Genomic DNA, 24,946 nt, shown 5'->3' on the forward strand with positions numbered 1-24,946 from the left:
AATTGTACTCTGGTAATATAATTATTAATCCGATTTTTTAAAACTTCAGAACAACTTTTAGTGTCAATTATTATTCCTCAACTTGTTTTAAGGAAAACAATAATGATTTAATGTAATTTTGCAATTTAAATGAAAGTACTGTCAATTAAATGACTAATATACCCCATCTAAAGGAATAATTTAATCCCATACTGCAATGTATTATCAAAGTACAATGATCATTCAACTATTAATTCTGCAAATTGGTGTATGTTATATAATTGCTTTGAAAATATACAGTTTATTCCGTGACAAATTTGACCTTCTCCTTTGTCAATTAGATATATTTAAGTTGTTGGTGCACTATGTTAGTTACAATGGATTATAACTAGAGGCTCTCAAGAGCCTGTGTCGCTCACCTGACTCTACTTTGGTTTTGGAAATCATGTAAAAATAGATTAAAATCATAACAGATACCCTAATAATGAGTGAGGCCAAATTTGGTTTAATATTGGCCCTGTAATTTAATAAAAAATCCTGGTGGCCATCTTGAACAGCTTCATCAGCACCTCATAAGAAACATTCATGCCATGTTTGGTTTCATTCCATTCAGTGCACCTCATAGGGTCTTATGTTAAAGGAAGTCCCCCTACTGGCGGCCATCGTGGATGAAGGATAAGCGTATAGTAACAACACTAAGTCAGCACCTCATAAGGAACATTCAAGACATTTGTATGTATTGTCGATAGGGTCCTTTGTTAAACATTGTCCCCCGCTGGCGGCCATCTTGGATGTGATGGCTTCAAAGTAACAACACTTGATCAGCACTTCATAAGGAACATTCATGCCATGTTTGTTTTCATTTCATTCAGTGGTTCTCTAAAAGAAGACATTTGTATGTATTTCCCATAGGGTCCTATGTTAAACTAAGTCCCCCGCTGGCGGCCATCTTGGATTATAGATCGGCTTCAAAGTAACAACACTTAGTCAGCACCTCATAAGGAACATTCATGCCATGTTTGGTTTCATTCCATTCAGTGGTTCTCTAAAAGAAGACATTTGTATGTATTTCCCATAGGGTCCTATGTTAAACTAAGTCCCCTGCTGGTGGCCATCTTGGATGATGGATCGGCTTCAAAGTAACAACACTTGGTCAGCACCTCATAAGGAACATTCATACCATGTTTGGTTTCATTCCATTCAGTGGTTCTCTAAAAGAAGACATTTGTATGTATTTCCCATAGGGTCCTATGTTAAACTAAGTCCCCCACTGGCGGCCATTTTGGATGATGGATCGGCTTCAAAGTAACAACACTTGGTCAGCACCTCATAAGGAACCTTCATGCCATGTTTGGTTTCATTCCATTCAGTGGTTTTCTAGAAGAAAGTTAACGACGACGAAGGACGACAACAACGACGGACGATGGATGCCAAGTGAGCTAAAAAAGGGTCAGGGTTTAAAAATTTGAAAACAAACCATATCAGCAACATTCTTATCAAAAAGAAAACAAGAATGAAAAATCAATAAACTGAGCAGATTTTTTTATAAAAATCCTTGAAAATCCTATAGATATAAATTGTTAACTTTTGGTTGAACAATGGGAGTAATCCAACAAATTTCTTAAATAAGACTATTTTTGACAAATCCTCTCATATAAGGTCTCCATTGGCTAAATAATTGCATGGAGCATAATCAAAATTGGTATTTTTACCTTGTTTGTTTTATCTATAATAATATTGAAATTGTTGGTTCACTGGATTTAATTCTGAAACTAGACAACCGTGGGATTATTCAGGCTAAATTTTATGCTTTTTAAACACCAATTTCTATGATTTTTCAAGACATACAAAAAATGAACACATACTGCTGACAAATGCATGTGGTAGCTCCATGAACTTTGAAGAGTTTCTTAGAACTGCCTTTAAATAAAGGCCTCCAAGTGGAATTTAACAGTCTCAAAGAATGGTTAGACCTGTATCAGCAATAAAAATGAATCAAAAATTTGTTGTTTCACAGTTGACATAGTTTTCAAGGATCAGATCATTTTAATTTAAACTTAATTTGATATAACAGCATCATTTAAACAACCTTAACCAAAATTCAAATCACCTGCTAACACCCTTGCTAAAAATTCTCCAGTTAGCTGAATAACACCATAATCCACATACTGTAAAAACAAACTGAAATAAAAAAAAAAAGATTCGAACAAAAAATTAAATTTAATGTCACTCTTTACAAACCAGGGATGGATACAATAACAGAGTTAAAATGCATTGATATCCAATTTTTAATTTTTAGAACAATCATGCATGGAGAAAAGGTAAACATCAATTCAGCAGTAACCCACCAATACAAAAAATCAAAACACATGTATTTGGATTGCTTTATTGTATTGAAATATTGACTGTTTATGTCAAATCATATATGTGTGACATTCTAAGTTGAAATCTATTGTAAGCAAGGGTGACAATGACATCACATTCTAAGTTGATCATCTTTTGTAAGCCAGAGTGACAATGACATCACATTCTAAGTCGATAATCTATTGTAAGCCAGGGTGACGATGACATCACATTCTAAGTTGATCATCTATTGTAAGCCATGGTGACGATGACATCACATTCTAAGTTGATCATCTATTGTAAGCCAGGGTAACAACACTATATGTTGACCTTTGTGTTAACATTATTAATTGATCTTTATTGTTCTTTATTGTGCTATAAGAACACTATGTGTTCCCCTTTGTGAAAACATAATTAATTATTTCTGATTGTTCTTTATTGTGCTATAAGAACACTATATGTTGCCCTTTGTTTAAACATTGTTAATTGTTCTTCATTGTGCTATAAGAACACTATGTGTTGCCCTTTGTGATAAAATTTTTTATTGTTCTTTGTTGTTTTTTATTGGGCTATAAGAACACTACGTTGCTCTTTGTGATAACATAATTAGTTGTTCTTCATTGTGCTATAAGAACACTATATGTTGTCCTTTGTTTTAACATTATTAATTTTTCTTCATTGTTCTTTATTGTGCTATTAGAACACTATATTTTGTCCTTTGTGATAACATTATCAATTGTTCCTGATTGTTCTTTATTGTGCTACAAGAACATTATATGTTGCCCTTTGTGATAACATTATTAATTTTTCTTTATTGTGCTATAAGAACACTATATGTTGCTCTTTGTGATAACATTATTAATTGTTCTTCGTTGTGGTATAAGAACACTTTATGTTGCCCATTGTGATAACATTTTAAATTGTTCTTCATTGTGCTTTTCAATCAATGGAATAACAAAAGGAACATAAAAAAACATCTGTCAAAGAGACAGCAAACCAGGTTTTTATTACCTCTATTAGTGTCATTGTTAAAACAATTAAGGGCCATATCTACTGAACGGCAAAAGTGAAATCGTCAATATCAAACTTGACCTCAATTTTGTCATCAGTTACAACATATTAAAATGTTAAAAGCAATTTTATTGAAGGTTTTATAAGATATTGCACGAAAAGGACGTGAAGTGGGATTTCCAATCAATCAAGGATCATAACTCCTGAATGACAAAAGTAAAAATCTTAAAAATCGAACTTTTCCACCATTTTTTCTTCAGTAACAACAAAAAACAAATAAAATTTGAAAAGCATGGGTTGAATTGTTCAAAAATTGATGAATGAAAACAGTTGAAGCAGCCAACCTGTCTGACCCTGTATGATGCCAAATCAAAAACTGTATTTCCATCAGAAAATATTTTGTATGTTCATTTCATATTATTATGCACTATCTAACGATGTTAAGTACCTGTCTTTGTAAGAATCATGCAGGTTCCTGTTGATGGGCGATTCATGACCCCTCTTCAAATGTCTTTATATTTTGTTTATGAAGAAGGTATGGTATGAAAATAAGTTTCATATATTAATTTTTTTCTTTTGAACCTTGGTTGCCATGGAAACCATCCTTACAAATTTTGCAAAAATACGTACAAAAGTAGCCTTTGACAATTGAAATATAAGGGATTTTAAAGAACCATTGAAATAAAGTTAATCAATACAAACAATAAGTATATTTACAGTATTGACAAAGAAAACCCCAGACTATACAAAAACGTTAACATTTTGAATTTACTACTTAGTTTGTTTCCATAGCAACCATTTGAAAATGTGTTAAAATTCGAAAATGAGAAATTTCAAAAACTCCTAAATTTTAAATCTGTTTATCTCCCAAGACCAACAATACAATTACATGTCAGTGACAAATTTTGAAAGTCAACATTCTATATATTCATAAAATAAAAAGAAAGTCGTGGGGTTTTTTTTCTTTAAAAAAATAATTTTAGTAAAAAATTGTCAATTTTCGCCAAAATTCAGATTACCAAACAGATGAATAATCAAACATTTTGAACTTAAAAAGCTAAAATATTCCATTTATATGTGCAATTCTGACACACAATTTTTAATTTTAAACTAGAATATATGATTAATGAAGATATATTTGTACAAAACGAAAACTCATCACTCTGGGTATGGTGCACCCCCCCCCCCCCCCTTTTTTGGAAAAAAAAATCAATTTTTTCAAAATTATAAAATTTGTTGAAAAAAATGTGGAATCTTATTGTGTTTACATGTGAACTAAGCATAAGCATAACATTACTTCTATAGTTATGTGTAAGATTTCTGAGAAGTTTGAAAAAAATGGTAATATGCATAACCCGTTGTCGTGCCTAGGATTGATGCTGTTAGTGAAAAAGAATAATATTGAACTCCAAAAACATTTAAGTCTGTGCATAAAAATAAGAGGATGTGTTGTAATTGCCAATGAGACAACTCTCCGCAAGAGACCAAATGACATAGAAATGAACAACCACAGGTCATCGTACAGCCTTCAACAATGAGTATAACATGATTGTCTTTAAAACAAATCTTAATGAACAATTTAAAAAAAGAATTGCCCTAGACTAAGATCTGCTAAACAAGAATGCACACCCTGAAATGTCTGGTTGGTTTTATTTATCAATGAATTACTTTTGAAACTCTGTTATATAAAGATTTTAATATAAGTATTATATTAACTTAACATTATCAATGTTCTAAGAAAATGAGGTCAGGGTAAGATGAACTGTTAGACAGACGAAAGAGAGAGAACGGAAACGAAAAATTCAGCAATTTTTCCATTTCTAAAGGGGCATAACTCATCAACAGTACAAGTGACACCAAAAAAATTCAAACTAGATCTGTATTTTATGGTAATAAGCATTGTGTATAAGTTTCAAAACTTTTGGTTGTGGCTAACTTAAGTTAGAGAATGGAAACAAAAAAGTCAGCAAGTTTTCCATTTGTAAAGGTGTATTACTCTAGAACGGACGTATTTACGAACAAGGGTACAACTTAATGCCCCCTTCGCTACGGTGGGGGCATACAAATTCTACGTGTTCTATCTGAGGAAATATATACCAACGATCTATCTTAAACTGTGCAAGACTTTGTCAATGTTTGTATGGTATATGATGGAAAAGGACAGCTTGTCTATCATTTTTTTTAAATAACCTAACTGAATTATTATTTGTATAAGGCAGAGTTATCGCATCTTTATAGTTCTCAAAACATATTCTCCTTGTGGGCCTTGAGGAAAAGTTGCTGGTCCTAACTAGTATATACTGTTTTGATTCTCAAAACCTTAGGACCACCATGTGCAAAGATCATTCATGGAATTTTGCTCAATTTTATCAATTGTTATATTTACACATTTGTATGCCCCTGCCGTGGCGGAGGGGGCATTAAGGTTTACCATTGTACGTCATAAAGTTGGTTTCTGTTCTCTAACTTTAGTTTGCCTCAACCAAATGTTATGAAACTTTATTCACATTGCCTATTACCACAAAAACACAGACCAAGTTTGAATTTTGGTGGTGTCACTTTAACCGTTCTAGAGTTATGCCCTTTTACAAATAGAAGTATTGCTGTATTTTTCGTTTCCGTTCTCTAACTTTAGTTTGTCTTTACCAAATGTTACTTAAATTATACACAATGCTTAAAACTACCAAATACAGATCAAGTTTGAATTTTGGTGGTGTCACTTTTACTGTTCTAGAGCCATGCCTCTTTACAAAGGGAAAAAGTTGCTGAATTTTTCGTTTCTTTTTTCTTTCTTTAGTTTGCCTCAACCAAATGTTATGAAACTTTTACATAATTCTTATGACCAAAAAACTTACATAAAGTACACATTTGGTTAGTGTCACTTTTACCGTTCTTCAGTTATGTCCGTTTATAACTTTTATGATATGCAAGCGGTAGCATCATCTGTTTCCAATGGACACATACCTCATTTATTTCAAGCTCTTTTGCATAAGTTAAATTCATTATATATTAGAATAGAAAGAACGGTTCTGTAGTTCTTCTTAAATTTCAATTTTGACACAGTTAAATCGACATAGTGACAAATAAGTGTTTGCATAAAGGTTTCGATACATGTCGAATTACATGGGAGGTAAATAGTAACAGCCATTATGTGTACATAATCTGACTCTGCGCAATAGTATACTAGTCAACAAAAGAAACGGTACAAGGCAATGTATTAAATTTTCCATATATAATGAAATTCGAACACTGTACCAAACTTAATAACTGTCCCATTAGTCTAATTTTTACAGAGTGTTATTTTCTTATCAAAACCACTGATTTAAGACAAAAGACCGATTTATTGTTGTTTTTGTTTTATTTTTGTTATTTTAAAAATAGTTTGTTTTGGCAAAAAATAATAATCAATATTAGAACTTAAAATTTTAAACTTAAACATGGTCTGCTTAAAATTTTGATTGCCTTCCGTCCTTGTGTCCATCTGGCTGTCCGTGTGTCTGTCTGTCTGTCTGTCTGTCCGGTCCTTGCAGCGCTCTCACATGTACAAATCTTGTCAGATTTTTACGAAACTAATACTTTAGGATAAGCAACATCTCAAACAAGTTATATATTGGTGGCCAATCGACTTTCTTAAGAGTTATTACCCTAAAAATATTAAATTTATGGAAAGTGGCCTCGTTAGCGCTCTCGAGGGAACAAGTTGTTTATTTTTCATTTTCAGTATATTTCTGATAGAACGGACGTAGTTTTTTAGTTCACCGTTCCATCACTTGGCGTCCGTCGTCGTCCGTCCGGTGTTACATGTAACTATTTCACAAATTTGCTCTGAATCCACTGAACCAATTCCAGCCAAACTTAAGCTGAATGATTCTTAGGATATCTAGAATAAAGTTTCTGGTTTTTTTTTCTATTTTGTCAAAAAACATGGCCGCCATGGCTAAAAATAGTTTTTGGCTTATATCTCAAACACTTAAGCATTTAGAGCAAATCTGATGTAGGTAAACATGTTCATTAGGTCAAGTTCTACCATTGTTGGGTTGCTGCCACTAAATTGGTAATTATAAGGAAATTTTGCAGTTTTTGGTTATTATCTTGAATATTATAAATGACAAAGATAAACTGTAAACAGCAAAAAAGTTTTAAGTTTTTTTGACATAGACTGAAATAAAACTTGGACAGAGGCTAATTTTCAAGACCATGAAATAGCATCTAAAAATTTCAATTTGCACAAAACAAGTGTATTTCATGTATTTAGGGACGCAGCAATCCTTCATTCAGTCATCAGCCTTTCGGCTGTTTTCTGTTGTTTGGTTGGATTGTTGTCTCTTTGACACATTCCCCATTTCTGAAAAAAATCTAATATCTAAAAATGGGGAAGGAGGTACGATCATTGCCCTAACCCTTCGAAGAAATTTCATGCTTCAATGTTCAAAATGTTCAGAATTTAATACCATCTTTCTTTTAATTTTTGATAAATTTTATAATTTAAAAAAAAATGATTTTTTTTCAAAAAAAAAGAGGGGGGCACCATGCCCAGAGAGAAAAGTTTCATTCTCTACCAACATATCTCTACCAATAATATATTCTCATTTATAATTACTAAATTTGTGTCAGAAATGGAATGATTTAGCTTTTTAAGTTCAAAATGTTTGATTATTCATCTGTTTGGCAATCTGAATTTTGGTGAAAATTGACAATTTTTGACTAAAATTATTTTTTTAAAGAAAAAAAACACACGACTAACTTTTTATTTTATGAATATATAGAATGTTGTCTTCAAAAATTTCTCAATGAAATGTCATGGTATTGTTGGTCTTGGGAGATAAACAGATTTAAAATTTAGGAGTTTTTGAAATTTTTCATTTTCGAATTTTAACACATTTTTAAATGGTTGCTATGGAAACAAACTATTTGGTAAATTCCAAATTTTAACGTTTTTGAATAGTTTTGGATTTTGTTTATTAACAATGTAAAAACCTTAATTGTTTTTATTGATTAACTTAATTTCCATGGGACTTTAAATTCCCTTATTTTAAATTTTCAAAAGGGTCTTTTTTCACATATTCAGGCAAAATGTTGTTTTGATGGCAACGGGCAATATACAGGGAAAATAAAGACAGAATTTTACTTATCTACCAAAGTTCTTATGATATAGGGCCAAAAAAATTACTTCTGTGACATGTCTTAGATATGCATTCCATAGTGGTCAGTATTTGAAACAATTTCTAAGTTTAAAGACTTATAGTAATTTCATTTTGGTAATTTCTATATATAATTAACAAATTCTAAAATGTGTCATATTAGAATCTATTTGTGTGACCACTCTTATTTAAGAAATTGTGCTCAGTATTTAGAAATTATGCAGATAAATATGTTCCTTGCAGCATTGTTTTAATGAAGATGAATTTTTTAATTGTTATTCTAGAAATCAGATTTGACTGTTCATTTATAATATGAAGCAATATTTTTTAAAATAAAATTATATTTTTTTCAAATGACAGATGATATAGGAAAATTCTAAAACTCTATAAAAATTATTTTGGTATCTTTTAACTTTTGGTTAAACAAATTCATTTATTTGGAAACAAAAAATAATTTGCAGAACAGGATGCAACCCTCTGGGCACCATGAAAAATCGTAAGGTTGTAAGTCACTGGCGTAGATGATATAAGCCCGTAAACTTGACCTGCTGCAAATCAAATCTTGATTATGGCAGGCACATTTTTAGTTTTAAAAAATTGTTCATATGTCATTTGATAAGGTACATTATATATATCTATGTTTATTGTATGTTTTAAAAAAGAATTGCCTAAACATTTAGTCATTCGTGGTTTATTGACATGGTTAAAATTTATATGGTTAGTGTATTGAAACTAATGATGTCAAATCAATGATATTTGGTATATAGTAGATTTATAGTATCCATTGTATTAAAAGCCCTAACATATTCAGTAAGTCATTGACTTCAAATTTGTCATAGTTGAAATTATGCAACATCAGATGCTCCAGAAAGTAAGCATGACTTGCTTATAGTCAGACACCCTTGTGTTTCACACAATGGTAATATTCTGGAATGGAAGAAAGGAATATATGACAGGTGCACTGTTGTCATTCAGTATACATACATTATTACAATTGTTATTAGGTGGAAGAATCCTAAAATTTCGGATTGGTAATAATGTTACCTTGAATGATTGAAAATAAAAATTGAAAGATGACTAGGAAGAACATAATGATTTTTAGTTCTGCTGGTCAACAGTAAAATCACAATATAGATCTAAAAATGGATCTTTCACTGAAAAAGTTGTTTCTGGATGATACTGTAAATTCAGAAATTATTGCATGCATTTAATCATTGCAATTCTTTCATTTTCAATTTTAACTTTTGAAATGATAAGAACAAGAGTGCACACGCTGAAATGTCTCGTCTGCTTTACTGACCATTAATTTTATCGTGATAGTCCTAAATATAAAAGCTGTAATACTAGTATCACAAATATAAGTATTGTAAATATATTCTTAACATGATCCAAGAAAAGAAGGTCAAAGTCAGTTACACCTTACAATAATTCCATACACAAAATATAGTTGACCTATTGCCTATGGTTTCTTAGAAACAAACTTAAACAGGAAAAGTTAAAATGGAACAATGAACCATAAAAATGAGTTTAAGCCTTCAAGGTCAGATGATCCATGCCTGACAGACATTTACACCTTACAACCAACCTATGCATTAAATATAGACATATTTCTTTCAGTATCCAAGAAACAAATTTAACCAGAAAAACTACATTGACCAATGAGCCATGAAATTGAAGTCAAGGTCAATGATATTTGCCAGACAGACATGTTCGTCTTAAAATATTTCCATACACCAAATAAAATTTACCTATTACATATAGTATGCGAAAAAAAGACCAAAAACTAAAACTTAACTAACCACTGAACCATGAAAAAGAGGTCAAGGTCAGATGACACCTTCCAGTTGGACAAAAAAAATCACAATAATTTCTTAATTTCCAGTAACTATGCATGCCTTGTTGTAATTTGATGATGTTTACATAGACTTTGTATATGGTTACAAGGTAGAATTAACTGATTGATTTTAAGATAACCCTTTCATGTAATCAAGAGATACAAGTTGTAAATATAAAGAAATATAATTGCATGTTGATTTTCGTTGAAAGAAGTACATTTACAGTGCTGAATAAAAGACATTATACCGTATCCGTTTGTATCAAATCTGAACCTTATTTTGTTTCCATGGTTACCAAAAGCAGAATGAAACACTGAAGTGCTGAGTATAGACTTCAAACTCCATTTATCATATGTATTCAATACATTGATTTTCATGTGTTAGATGCTGATTGTGAATTATTTCAGCAATTTGAGGTCGGTTGCTAAGGCTTTTTATCTGTTGCTATGGTCAATTTACCATTTTAAGTAATTCTAAATTTTTTTTAAATATTTTCCAACAAATTATAGGTTTTATTGTGTGTTAAATTGCATTAATATAACACATATGCACAATCTTAATAATAAACACATTTTCTGATTTTGTCATTTTTAAGAAAATTGCCAATTTTGGTTCCTATGGTAACAAAAATTGCGAAAAAAACCCAGATGTTTTTTTACAGTTTTCAATAATTCAATATATGAACTTTAAGCTGCAATCATGTTTTAAAAGAAAATCATCTGCCCATTTTTAATTTTATTTGATTTAAAATGTAACATTTCAGCCATTTTCAAAAAATGTGAAAAACAGATTTTTGCCACTTTTTAAAATAGTATTTTCGCTTTATAGGAAAAAAAATTTCAAAACCTATACATTAAAATATATAATTCAAATAATGTTTAATAATGTGGTAAAATTATTTTTTTTTTGCAATTCTCATAATCAGAAAATTTTGCAACCAAAATAACATGGATTTTTCAATTTTTTATGTATGATTTCATCATCAATTCTCGAAAAAATGGATCCATAGCAACCGTTCAACAAAATTAAAAAATTTAGCCTGCAATCATCATTTCAATCTTAGCTGTCTATTATATAAAAAAATAAAGACGTTCTGAAACATACATGAATCACCCCCTGCCTGGTTCTTACAAATAGCTGTACTTAAAGTGGCCTATAATAAGGAAAGTGCTGAATATATCACACGTGTACATATGGTTATCTTCCTTTGATTTTCGTTGTCTACAAATATAGTCCCTAGTGTGGAGTGTGTTACTTGCCATTTTTTAGCTCACCTGGCCCAAAGGGCCAAGTGAGCTTTTCTCATCACTTGGCGACCGTCGTCCGTCGTCGTCCGTCGTCATTAACTTTTACAAAAATCTTCTCCTCTGAAACTACTGGGCCAAATTTGACCAAACTTGGCCACAATCATCATTGGGGTATCTAGTTTAAAAAATGTGTCTGGTGACCCGGCCAACCATTCAAGATGGCCGCCATGGCTAAAAATAGAACATAGGGGTAAAATGTAGATTTTGGCTTATATCTCTGAAACCAAAGCATTTAGAGCAAATCTGACATGGGGTAAATTGTTCATCAGGTCAAGATCTATCTGCCCTGAAATTTTCAGATAAATCTGGCAACCCGTTGTTGGGTTGCTGCCCCTGAATTGGTAATTTTAAGAAAATGTTGCCGTTGTTGGTTATTATCTTGAATATTATTATAGATAGAGATAAACTGTAAACAGCAATAATGTTCAGCAAAGTAAGATCTACAAATAAGGCAACTTGACCAAAATGGTCAGTTGACCCCTTAAGGAGTTATTGCCCTTTATAGTCAATTTTTAACCATTTTTCGTAAATTTTTGTAATCTTTTACAAAAATCTTCTCCTCTCAAACTACTAAGACAAATTTAACCAAACTTGTCCACAATCATCAATAGGGTATCTAGTTTTAAAAATGTGTCCGATGACCCCGTCCGCGAACCAAGATGGCCGACATGGCTAAATATAGTACATAGGGTAAAATGCAGTTTTAGGCTCATATCTCTGAAACCAAAGCATAAAGAGCAAATCTGACAAAGGATAAAATTGTTCATTAGGTCAAGATCTATCTGCCCTGAAATTTTCTGACCAATCAGGTAACACGTTGTTGGGTTGCTGCCCCTGAATTGGTAATTTTAAGAAAATTTTGCAGCTTTTGGTTATTATCTTGAATATGATTATAGATAGAGATAAACTGTAAACAGCAATAATGTACAGCAAAGTAAGATCTACAAATAAGTCAACATGACCAAAATAGTCAATTGACCCCTTAAGGAGTTATTGCCCTTTATAGTCAATTTTTTACAATTTTCATAAATTTTGTAAATTTTTGTAAATTTTTACAAAATACTTTCCACTGTAACTACTGGGCCAAGTTTATTATAGATAGAGATAATTGTAAGCAGCAAGAATGTTCAGTAAAGTAAGATCTACAAACACATCACCATCACCAAAACACAATTTTGTCATGAATCCATCTGTGTCCTTTGTTTAATATGCACATAGACCAAGGTGAGCGACACAGGCTCTTTAGAGCCTCTAGTTTTATACCCTTTCCAAATTTATTTCTTCATTTTTTATGCCTCAAATAGCAAGTAGGGAGATGAAATTACACTGTAAAAAAATTTGGGTCATGAATTTTAAATTAAAGTAGTGATTTGGTCCAGCTAAAAAAGGTTAAAAATTAGTATTTCGGAAGCTGTCAAAAGAATTCAACATAAAAGTGTCCATATTTTGAGTTAGAGCTGATGAAGTTTTCTATAATTTTGATATAATTTGTCCCAAAAGTAGTACACCGCACTGTAAAAATATTATTGAGAAAGCGCAGGTGGGATTTTTTCAATTTTCATTTATTGCCTAAAAAAAATGCACTATGAAATAACTGTGTTCTTGGGCCATATAGGTGTTTTCTTTATTCACTTTACAAAAAGGGGAGATTATCTTGATGTGTTTTTGTCTAATGGAGGCCTAGGGGTATGATGAGAAGAAGGTAAATTGGTCTTCATAATAGAATGATCTTTATTTTTACAAAATTCATTTAAAAAATGGAAAAGTTAATTTACAAAATTAGTCAACATTTACAGCAAATAGATATAAAAAGATAAATTCAGTTGAACAAAAAAATCTATATTTAATGTAAGAAAATAATCAATATATTATATTTCAACCTATAAATAAATTATTTCATTTCAATGTTTACATTTTTTACCTGGTGGCGTCATTTAAATGTTATTTGATTATCTTGTTTAGGTATAAACATGTCCTCATGCTCAACTCCCTGGTAGATCATCAGTTTTGAAAAAGTGAGGCAAACATACACAGATGAAGTAACTTTTAGGTAAATCAAAAGGTCTATGGTAGAAAACTACATTATCTTTCTTTTTTTGAAAATATGTTCAAGGCCTATATAAAGCCTCATGTTTTAATAATCTTTTTTTTGACTTTTTGTATACATTAACTTTTATGTCATTAAAAATACTTATTATATATAAGAAGTTATTGTGTGAAATGTCAGACTGGTAAATTATTGACTATAAATAATGAAACTCAGGGCCAAATGAACTAAAATATTTTTGGAAATATGGCAAACTTGACATATATGCTGAAAGTCTTTAAGATGAAGTTCTTATTACAGGTAGTATGAGAATGATGTAAAGGTCAGCCAAAGCATGTCAGACATAAACTTCAGTGTTTTCCCAGAATTTCTTTGTGAATGGGGCATTGACTAAAAGAATGATCGTCATCCTGTCATGTGCTTGCATGTCACAATTCATGATAAAAATTACATTACTTTGCAACAAATCACAAAAATTTGGATTTACAAATCTTTTTTTTTTATAATATGCTCAATATGCTAAATTTTTATAAAATGCTCAACATGCGAGTCATGCCCACATGACCACATAACTTAAAATATTTTGCTTATGTTTATAAGGACATAGGCAATTATCAAGAAGTGAATAAATCCTATAACATGTGGATCCTGACCATAAGGCTAAATTACTTACATTTTATATATGTTTAGGTCATGGCATCCAGTAAACCTATACCATGTGGATCCTGATCACAAGGCTAAATAACTTACATTTTATATATGTTTAGGTCATGGCATCCAGTAAACCTATACCATGTGGACCTTGTCAAGAAGGAAAAGTAAATACTAAAGAAGACAACTGTGAAGAAGGATTATGTTCCAGTCATCACAAAAGATCCACAGAAACATTCAATCATAAGACCATTGATGTTAAAAGTTATAAACCATCAACCCAAGCTATCAAAACAGAATGTGACAATCATGGTCAACAGCTCAACTTGTACTGCCCCAGTCATCTTATGCCTTGCTGTGATGAATGTATTTCCACGAGTCATTCAAAATGTACTGGAATAAAAAATTTAGCAGGTGTAGTGGAGAGAACAGTGATTGAAAAATCCAAAGAATCTGTAGATAAAGATATAAACTCTAACTTACATCTCTTGGATAAAATGGTAAATAATAAATCAACAAACATCAAAACTGGAGAACAACAAAGTGAAGGCATAAAGGAATCAATTGTTAAAATACGGAATGAAATAAATAAATATCTTGACTGCCTGGAGGAGAAATTTAGCAAAGAAACAGACAACCTCAGGGATCAGGAAAAATCAACAGCTATAGATTTCATTTCTGAAGTTGAAGGGAAGAAGAAAAAACTGAAGGAAATGAAAGAACATTTGCATACAGTTACAACAAATAGTTCAAAACTTCATTGTTTTCTAGGCGTATATCAGATTGAACAACAAGTACATCAATGTCAACAATATGCTGATGATCTGAAAAAAGATGACAGGGCTAAAAAGTTTGACATCAAAATGAAGCAAAATGATGAAATAGAAAACATATTAATTAAGTTAGGATCATTAGAATCTCTGGGAGAAGTAATGGTTGTTAAAACAGAAATAGACTTGAACAGAGAAACAAGTGTGAGGACGGAAGCACAAGTGCAAACACGAGGACAATCAAACATAAACAACATGACCATGAATATTGAAACAAAGATAGAGATCAACATGGAGAAGGTGATTACTGACATGATTTGTTTGATGGATGGAAGAGTTATAGTAGTAGAACAGTTTGGCAAAGTTTACCTACTTTCTTCCGATGGCAAACTACAGAAAGAATTACCTATATCTGGTGACGCATACTGTGTAACACAGATCAATCAGACAACTATTGCTATAACTTATCCTAGAGAGGCAGCCATTAAAGTCTTCAATATGGAGAATGAAACAGTTACAAAAGTTATCAAATTCGACAAGAATTGCTGGGGATTATCATTCTCCAATAATTCTCTGGCTGTTGGTATGGGTAATGATGAAATCCGTATTATAGACTTAGAAGGAAATACACTGAAGTCAATCAAAGATCAGATCAGAAAACAATTGTTAAATATTGTTTACTGCAATGACAGAGTAGCCTATATGGACTATAGAGGTGAAGCAATATACTGTGTTGATGTATCAGGTAAACAGATCTGGCAATGTAAACAGGATTTATCAGGAAGATGGGACCTTCGTACAGAAATTAATGGTAACATTATTTTGGCAGACTGTTTCTCAAGTAGTATAACAGTAATATCAAAAGATGGACAGAATAGTAAAGAACTGATTAGTAAAGAGGATGGACTGGTGAACCTTACATTTATTTGTTTTAAACCTAATGAGTCTTCAGGTTTAATTTGTGATTACAATGGCACTTACTTGGCCAAATTTAATTTATCTTCTGGATAAAATATACACTGAGGAATCTATTATTATTACTCGGTTACGAAACTGTAGAAGTATAATATCAAAAATGTTGATGTTTTTTATACGTGAACTTTAATATATTGTGAGTGGAAATGAAGACAATTTTCTAGATTTCTGTAATTCTCATTGTATTATTGAGTTGCCTTCCCATTTATATTTAAATCACATATCTTTTTACTTATAACTTTATATACAACTATAGGTTATAATGATACTGACTTTCAGTGAAAAAAAAACATAAGATATAATTTTTAAAGGGCATATCCCATGTTGAGATTTTGCTATAGGCCCAGAGAACACAGTTATTTCGTAGTGCATTTTTTTTAGACAATAAATTAAAATTTAAAAAAAATGGCACCTGCAATATAGAGACAATTCAATGTTAAGGGGGTCTATAATTCAGTTTGATAGCGTCAAACATCCTCTTTTTTGAACTTTTTCAACTGGACAAAATCACTACCTAACCTAACAAGAGTGCATACACTGATATGTCTCGCCTGCTTTACTGGCCAATGATTTTATGTTGACAGTCTTAAAGATAAAGCTTTTACTGCAAGTATCACATAAACTTAACATTTCTAAAGATCCATGAAAATGAGGTCAAGGTCAGATAAATCCTGTCAGACAGATATGTACACCTTACAATTATTCCATACACCAATTGACCAAATATAGTTGACTATTGCTTATGATAATTGAAAAACAAACCAAACACAAAAACTTTACATTGACAATTGAACCATGAAAATTAGGTCAAGGTTAGATAATACCTGCCAGACAGACATGTACACCTTACAATTATTCCATCATACATCAAATATATCTGACCTATTAATACTAGTATTTGAAAAACAGATCAAAACACAAAACCTTTATATTAACCAATGAACCATGAAAATGAGGTCAAGGCCCGATGATTCTTGCTAGACAAACATGTACACCTTACAATCATTCCATACACCAAATATAGTTGACCTGTTGCTTATAGTACAAAAACAGATCAAAGCACAAAAAATTAACATTGACCAATAAACCATGAACATGAGGTCAAGGTCAGATGAAACCTGCCAGACTGACATGTACCCTTTACAATCATTCCATACACCACATATAGTTGACCTACTGCTCATTGTATCTGAGAAACGAACCTAATCACATAACTTTAACTTTGATTACTGATCCATGAAATGAGGTCGAGGTCAGGTGAACCCTGTCTGACGGACATGTAGATGTTGCAAGAAACCCATATACCAAATATACTTCTACTATTACCCATAATAAGTGAGAAATTCACATGACAAAATAACCTTAAAAAAAGTTTCAAGCAGTCACTGAACCATGAAAATGAGGTCATATGACAGACAGAAACTTCTTAACATAAGGTATCTGCATTAAAGGTATGAAGCATCCAGGTCTTCTATCTTCTGGAATATACAGCTTTATACAAATAGTTTACATCACTGCTGCAGCCTGATAGTAATCCCTATGTCTTGCATACTGCGACTTTCATCAGCCAGGGTGACAATGACATCATATTCTTAGTTGTTAATCTATTGTAAGCAAGGATGACAATGACATCACATTCTAAATTGTTAATCTATTGTAAGCAAGGATGACAATGACATCACATTCTAAATTGTTAATCTATTGTAAGCAAGGGTGACAATGACATTACATTCTAAATTGTTAATCTATTGTGAGCAAGGATGACAATGACATTACATTCTAAATTGATCATCTATTGTAAGCCAGGGTGACAATGACATTACATTCTAAGTTGATCATCTATTGTAAGCAAGGATGACAATGACATCACATTCTAAATTGTTAATCTATTGTAAGCAAGGATGACAATGACATCACATTCTAAATTGATCATCTATTGTAAGCAAGGATGACAATGACATTACATTCTAAGTTGATCATCTATTGTAAGCCAGGATGAAAATGACATCACATTCTAAATTGATCATCTATTGTAAGCCAGGATGACAATGACATCACATTCTAAATTGATCATCTATTGTAAGCCAGGGTGACAATGACATTACATTCTAAGTTGATCATCTATTGTAAGCCAGGGTGACAATGACATCACATTCTAAATTGATCATCTATTGTAAGCAAGGATGACAATGACATCACATTCTAAATTGATCATCTATTGTAAGCAAGGGTGACAATGACATCACATTCTAAGTTGATCATCTATTGTAAGCCAGGGTGACAATGAAATCACATTCTTATTTGATCATCTATTGAAAGTGACAGTGACAATGCTGTAGTTGGCAAAAAACAAATTGGGGCAATATGAATGTCTTACCTCTAACATTACATTTAAAATGAATATCACATTAAGTTTTTCAACCCTATTTCCACCTAGTAGTCTCATTAATTTCACACATTCTTGTTGAACATGGCTCTTACATAATATGTCTGTTGAAATTATGTGGAAGAAAGTTGCATGTGTATCTGGATATCTAACATTGATTTGAATTATTCTACAGTCATTAGATGTATTTTTGAAATACACCAATTAATGACTGTTCCTACCAAATCCAATCAAGTACTGAAGTACTGAACATTAAATGACGGCAAGTTCTGGTGGAAGGTCACAAGCACTTGTCTCAGAAAAAAAATCACATATCTATACCTGAAAGTTAGGTTAAGGTACATAGATATATTTTTTCTGAGACGAGTTCCTGTGTGGATGATGAATAAATGACAGGAAATTCAACCTCACCTTAATAATTATTATATTGTAGTGATATAATCATTTGTTATCAGTATACTCTGGTTTGTTGTTATATATTATATTAATATTTGTATACCAGTTATATATATAGCAGATCATCTTAATAACTCTACAGGCAAATTTTCATCCATTTATATATCATTCTATTCTACTATTCTAATAATAGTGCAGTGCAAGTGCATGGTGGACACTCTTCTGTAATAATTTGTTTTTCTAATAGATTTGATTTGAGTAGGCATTCATATTTTCCCGCTTTTGTTGCAAAATGTCCTCGAGATATTCTTCCGCATGCGTTAACACAAATTTTCGGTATCCATGATTTGCTATTGATATATATATTTCTCACGACAAAACATTTTCATACATTTATCTATGTTCTTAAAAATTATTTTCATGAATATTTTTTGATGAAATTAATATATAATAAGCGATAAGGAATGTTATTTTGCACTCGATAATATCCGCGTAATTATACGAAATACGTTCCGTTATCAGTCAAACGGCAAGGAAATTTCTGCGGCAATATAACACAGGTTTGACCTCTCAAGGTCACATCCGATGTAAAAATGGTACAAATTGATCATAATTAAATAATACAAGTTTTAGCTTTCTTAAAAGCTTTGGAGTGCTTTGCTGTACCATACTTTTAAGTAAGATGTGGTTTATTTGGTTGTTTAAGTATGAGAAAGGTGTTAGTTATCTCCTTTGTGTATATACTCATAAGTGTGGTAATATAAGCCCATCTTAAATGGGATGTATTATGGTATACTGTAGTTCATCCATGAATATTTTCTATAAAAACTCAATTTGCCAATTCCAACAAAACTTAAACAGAACATTAGGATTGATAGCATATAAAAATAAGGAGATGTGGTTCAATAGTGTAACAGTACAACATAAATCAAAGAGCTGAAAGCTCTGAGGAAAAATGACGCCACTGTCTCTAATATTGTGATATTTTTTATGCAAGTCTTGATTTTCACATACCGTAATTAGTTTAACATTCCAACATGTCTCGTAAGCATATAATTGATATTCGTATATGTGTGTGTTATGTGAAGATGACAACTGGCTGTTTTTTTAGTACAAATGTATAGGTCAAGACTACCTGAATGATCTACAGTATCCAATGACTACTGGCTGTTTTTTTCTATAAATAAATAGGTCAAGACTACCAGAATGATCTACAATATCCAATGACTACTGGCTGTTCTTTTGTACTAATAAATAGGTCAAGACTATTTGAATGATCTACAATATCCAATGACTACTGGCTGTTCTTTTGTACATATAAATAAAGACTACCTGAATGATCTAAAGTATTCTAAGTAATGTGATTTTTGTCTTACCATTACATTTTTCTAAATCAAGAATATAGACTACTAGCATCCTTTTCAAACCAAATGATTATGAAGAGCCTGTTGTTATCAAGCTCTTATACCCCACATACTCATTAAATAAGTTACTAGTGACCTAATTATTTCTGTTACTTGAAGCAAATTATATTTCTGTAGATTTAGACAATAGTATAATATTGTTTTACTAGTTTTATTTCACCTTGAAGATTAGACAAATAGGGATACTCCTTTGATTTTTTATTTCATGTCAGTCAGGTCGCTTTATATGAAACTTGAAACCACTTCTCTGCCATATTGTTATTTCATAACAACTCTGCCCTTGACCATGTTGACCCATGTAATTGATATTCATTCTTTAACCATATATCATAGTCAGTTAGTTTTTGATTTTGCACTCCCACACCACCTTTCAGGCCAAATGTCTGTCTCCATTTAAGTTAATGACATTGAACAATCATGGTATTAAACACAATTTCAATAGTGATAATGCTGTTCTAGTAGGTCACCATATATTCAACTTGGGTAGCATTCCAGTTATTGAAATTTGTGTCAGATTAGAACAATGATCTAGACCTTTAGGAATGGATCTTACAATTTAATATGGAGCCATAGTATGGGACCCCTACACGGTAACAAAAAAAAAACAAGCTTGAAAGGATACAACGTCAAGCGGCAAAATCTATCACCAGAAATTACAAGTCAAGAGAGGATGGACGGGATACGTCTCTAAAATGCTTGCCTAACTGGAACTACAACAAGATCTCCAGACAAAACGAACAAGGAGTTGAAGCCAGAAGTTAATATTTATGTAAAAAGTAGTTGAGGGGCTGATTCCCGCTATTGAACCATACTGTCATTCTATAATATTATTGCGTAAGTATTTCTGTATTGTCCTTGTTATTGGTCCATGTCTTGGTGTATTGGTCTGAGGCGAAGCCGAAGGCCAATACTGCTGGCCGAGGACCAACAATAAGGCCAATACAGAAATACATGTAATAGTATCTTTATTAATTAACTGCAGTGTTACAATATTTTTTTATTTCATTTCACAAGAGATAAACATTTTTACCTTGAAGTGGAACTATCCAAATCTCAGTTTCTTTTTATAAGATGCAATATCAATGATTTGGTGCCGTTTCCATGTATCTTCAACCTTTTCTCATCTGATGAATTTTTCTACCCTTTCCAGTTACTATAAAGTGTTACAACTTTAATTTAGACACAACACATAAATAGTAATTGGAAAGGTACTGCCATTGCATGTGTAATGCAAATATATTTAAAAAAAAAAATAATGTAAGAGTTGAAATTGATACAACTATCCATAAGCCAATTGACCAAAGAACGAAGATTTGCGCAATTACAGAATGCATATGCCTGGTTCGGGTTTAAAAATAAAAGACCGTTTACAAAACATGAGAAGCGAAAGTAAACAGTAAAAATCGATTTGTACCATCGACATGATGAAATTATGAGGTCGTCAAGAAATGAACTTTGTGATAATTTACTCGTTCCCCAAACCTGAAATAATTCCATCGTCTACTTTCAAAATGCTTTTCAAATGAATGGGACCGTCTTTAACATAACATATATGCCATACTGAACGTTTCAGCTTGTTTATGGTGAGTAAATAAAAACTGCGTCGCACAAACAACTGTTTACTTTCAGTTTGAGTTTTATCGTGACTTACGATCTAAAAACTAGAGACGTTCCGAAATCCTGTTTTGGCCGGATCAGAACTCGGCCAATACGGAAAAAAAATCTGTATTGGCCGAGTTGACATCTTATATTGCATATGCAGTTTTCATCATATTAAGTACAATAACAGTGTAGTTAATTAATAATGATACAGTTACAGACTCTGCTGCTATAACTTTGTAAACAAAGATTCATACGCACCGCGTGGGTATAACCGTATTACTAATTTCCGATTATTAAAATCTTCGTAAATCTGGATAAAGACCAGTTTCTATCCAATGAATATCATAATGATTCCGATTATAACTTTTTTAATGATTGTAAAGTTGAAATGGCATGAAAGGCTGACAATATTTAGAACTATTTTGTCTAGCGATTGCTGATCATTGGAGGGTAAAAAGTCCAACACCATAACAAAACGGATCTATTTATCATGTATACATACCGATTGTTTACGATTGTAAGACATGTGCATAAAAGTCAAAGCTCGAATAAATATGAAAAATATAACAAAGGGATAGCTCCAAATACCATTTAATAACAAAAAACATATGGACAGTTCAAGATATCTTTTTGGTAAATAAAATAACGTATGTAAACTGGTTAAATATGAAACCGAGTGCGGTAGGCGGAGGCATAATCAACTTCCGTTAGTTCTGGTCAATGGTATCGGAAACATGCCGCTGATAGCGTCATTTTCCAAAAAACAAGTTGAAAAGGGTTAAACTCATCAGATCGATACAAAGCAGAATAACATCTAACAAAAACACAGACCGGACGTGCCAGGGAATTTATACTCACAACAAAAAAGACACATCAAAGTATATTATACAGATCTGAGAGTACTCGCAGTTACTGACAACTAGTTCAAGGCCAATAACAACTAATAAAAACATCATGTATCTAAGACTAAAATATCAATCAGTACACATCCAACATCCAATGGTTTTAGTGTAAAGACATCATTAACAGTCAGAGAAAAACATGACCTTGCACAATGCCAAAAAGTATCTACGGATTGTAGAACCATGAATGTGCATATGTGTATAACAATAATATTGAGTATGGTTTTTATTTACTGATAACAAAATCAATATTTATACCAAAAAAAACCCAATATTTAAAGATCTAATTACAGAGTTAAATTGGTAACTATTTAGAATAAGTTTATTTAAAGGTTTGATAAATTTACCCGGATCTATTTAAATTTCTGAGCTCGGTAAACAACATCACCATAAAAATTAGAAGAAAGCTTCATTTTGATTTTCAAATTCTTTGCTTGTGTCATTCCAGAGATATGGTTAGATTTTGAAAATTTATGATTTGTCATTCCACAGTTATGGGATTTTGACTGTCAGATTAGTAATAGGTATTGTTCTAGATGTAAAGCACTAGATCTTGTATGTTTTGATCAATTTACTACACACTTTACTATGTTGTTGGTATAGAATATAGATTTACTTTGTATTTTGAAAATTTATGGTTTATCGTGCCAGAGTTTTTGGTCTTTTAACAGTTGTTTCTGACGCAATACTTATTTGCATATGGATACTCTTCATCATGCTTGTTTTTCAACACAGCCATTTTACTAACTTGTTATTCCATATCATTATCACAACAATTCATTGGCAGTAATAGGTATTTAAAGTGTTGGTGTATATTCATATATAGTAAGATGACCACTCAGAAACTTGTTTATCTTTGTCCCTCCTCTTATTTATCAATATGAATTTGTATGGGAGCGTGAATATCATATGAAACTAATAGCTTCACACCGTGATGCTTTACTTATAGTTGATAAAGGAATACAGCATCTTAGCTGGAAGGTGATCTAACTTGTTCAAAAGAGAAGGCGGATTGTCAAAGATCAGAATGTAAAATAGTGGTTTCAATAGTCTCATATATTTAAGAAAAAACAATTAATACAAATATACTGAATCTGTAACAGTAATGGTAGCCATGTTAGTTGGTCAAATGGGTCTAAAAAGATAATTCTGAAAAGGTATACCCATTCAGACAAACTTATAAAACTAGTTAAACTTAAGTTAAGCTAACAGCAGTCTCTTCAATTATTTTTTGCAGTCACAGGCTCAATGCTCATCTTGAAAAATTTTGTTTAGATTCTATGAAGCCTGTAGAAGAAATTCTTACAATCAAGATAGAAATTTGACGAGCCTGGTTTGGTAGGGCTGGGATCAGGCATGATGACTGCAGTAACAGATTTGATATCCTTCTCCCCCAAAATCCCAAAAATCATTTAGATAAAAAATCAAAATAGATTGTGCAGAATGGCATAATCTACAATACATTTTTTAAAAGTTCAATTGAAACATGGTTGCCGATTTGGGTGGAGATACAACGTGCCTACCCCCTTTTCTAGTATTGCATAGCCCTTATTTTGATAAGGAAACCCCAAAACGCATTCTCATAAAAAAATAAAATAGAGGCCCAACTGTATAATGAAAGTAATATTCTGTGAAGGTTCAATTCAAATAAAGTTAACGGTTTAGGAGAAGTTAAGAATACAAAATGCCTGCCCTTTCTGAAGAAATAGCAGAGTTCAAGTTTTCAATCAGAAGTCCACAAAATCTTTAGGATAAAAAATTAAAAGACGTCCTTAATGAAATTAGCTACTTCAAGATTCCCTGAAAATTTCATTGAAATCCAGAAACTGTGTTAAAGAGGAGTTGCATATACATAAAAGATGATCTTTAAAAAAAAGTTAAAAACAAGAATGTGTCCATAGTACACGGATGCCCCACTCACACTATCATTTTCTATGTTCAGTGGACGGTGAAATTGGGGTCAAAACTCTAATTTGGCATTAAAATTAGAAAGATCATATTATAAGGGAACATGTGTACTAAGTTGTAAGTTGATTAGACATCAACTTCATCAAAAACTACCTTGACCAAAAACTTTAACCTGAAGTGGGACAGACGGACGAACAGATGGACAGACGGACCAACGAACAAACAGACCCAACAGACCGAAAAACATAATGCCGCTCTACTATCGTAGG

At 31.8% G+C, this 24,946-nt stretch overlaps 2 protein-coding genes across 2 annotated transcripts in view; one reads left to right on the plus strand and one right to left on the minus strand.

Annotated features, from left to right (window-relative positions):
* The window catches only part of LOC127706834 (protein pigeon-like), a 92,725-nt gene that overhangs the window by 9,872 nt on the left and 57,907 nt on the right, over positions 1 to 24,946 (minus strand). The window contains exon 26 of the mRNA XM_052211579.1: positions 2,090 to 2,160. Coding sequence (XP_052067539.1) covers positions 2,090 to 2,160 — 71 coding nt within the window. The remainder of the gene's footprint in view (positions 1 to 2,089; positions 2,161 to 24,946) is intronic.
* On the plus strand, positions 13,514 to 16,228 carry LOC127707506 (uncharacterized). Its single transcript, XM_052212112.1, has 2 exons — positions 13,514 to 13,666; positions 14,431 to 16,228. The coding sequence occupies exon 2, from the start codon at positions 14,434 to 14,436 to the stop codon at positions 16,093 to 16,095; it is 1,662 nt and encodes a 553-aa protein (XP_052068072.1). The 5' UTR covers positions 13,514 to 13,666; positions 14,431 to 14,433; the 3' UTR covers positions 16,096 to 16,228.

Source organism: Mytilus californianus, unplaced genomic scaffold (genome assembly GCF_021869535.1).
Source record: "Mytilus californianus isolate M0D057914Y unplaced genomic scaffold, xbMytCali1.0.p SCAF_1, whole genome shotgun sequence".
Taxonomy (NCBI): domain Eukaryota; kingdom Metazoa; phylum Mollusca; class Bivalvia; order Mytilida; family Mytilidae; genus Mytilus; species Mytilus californianus.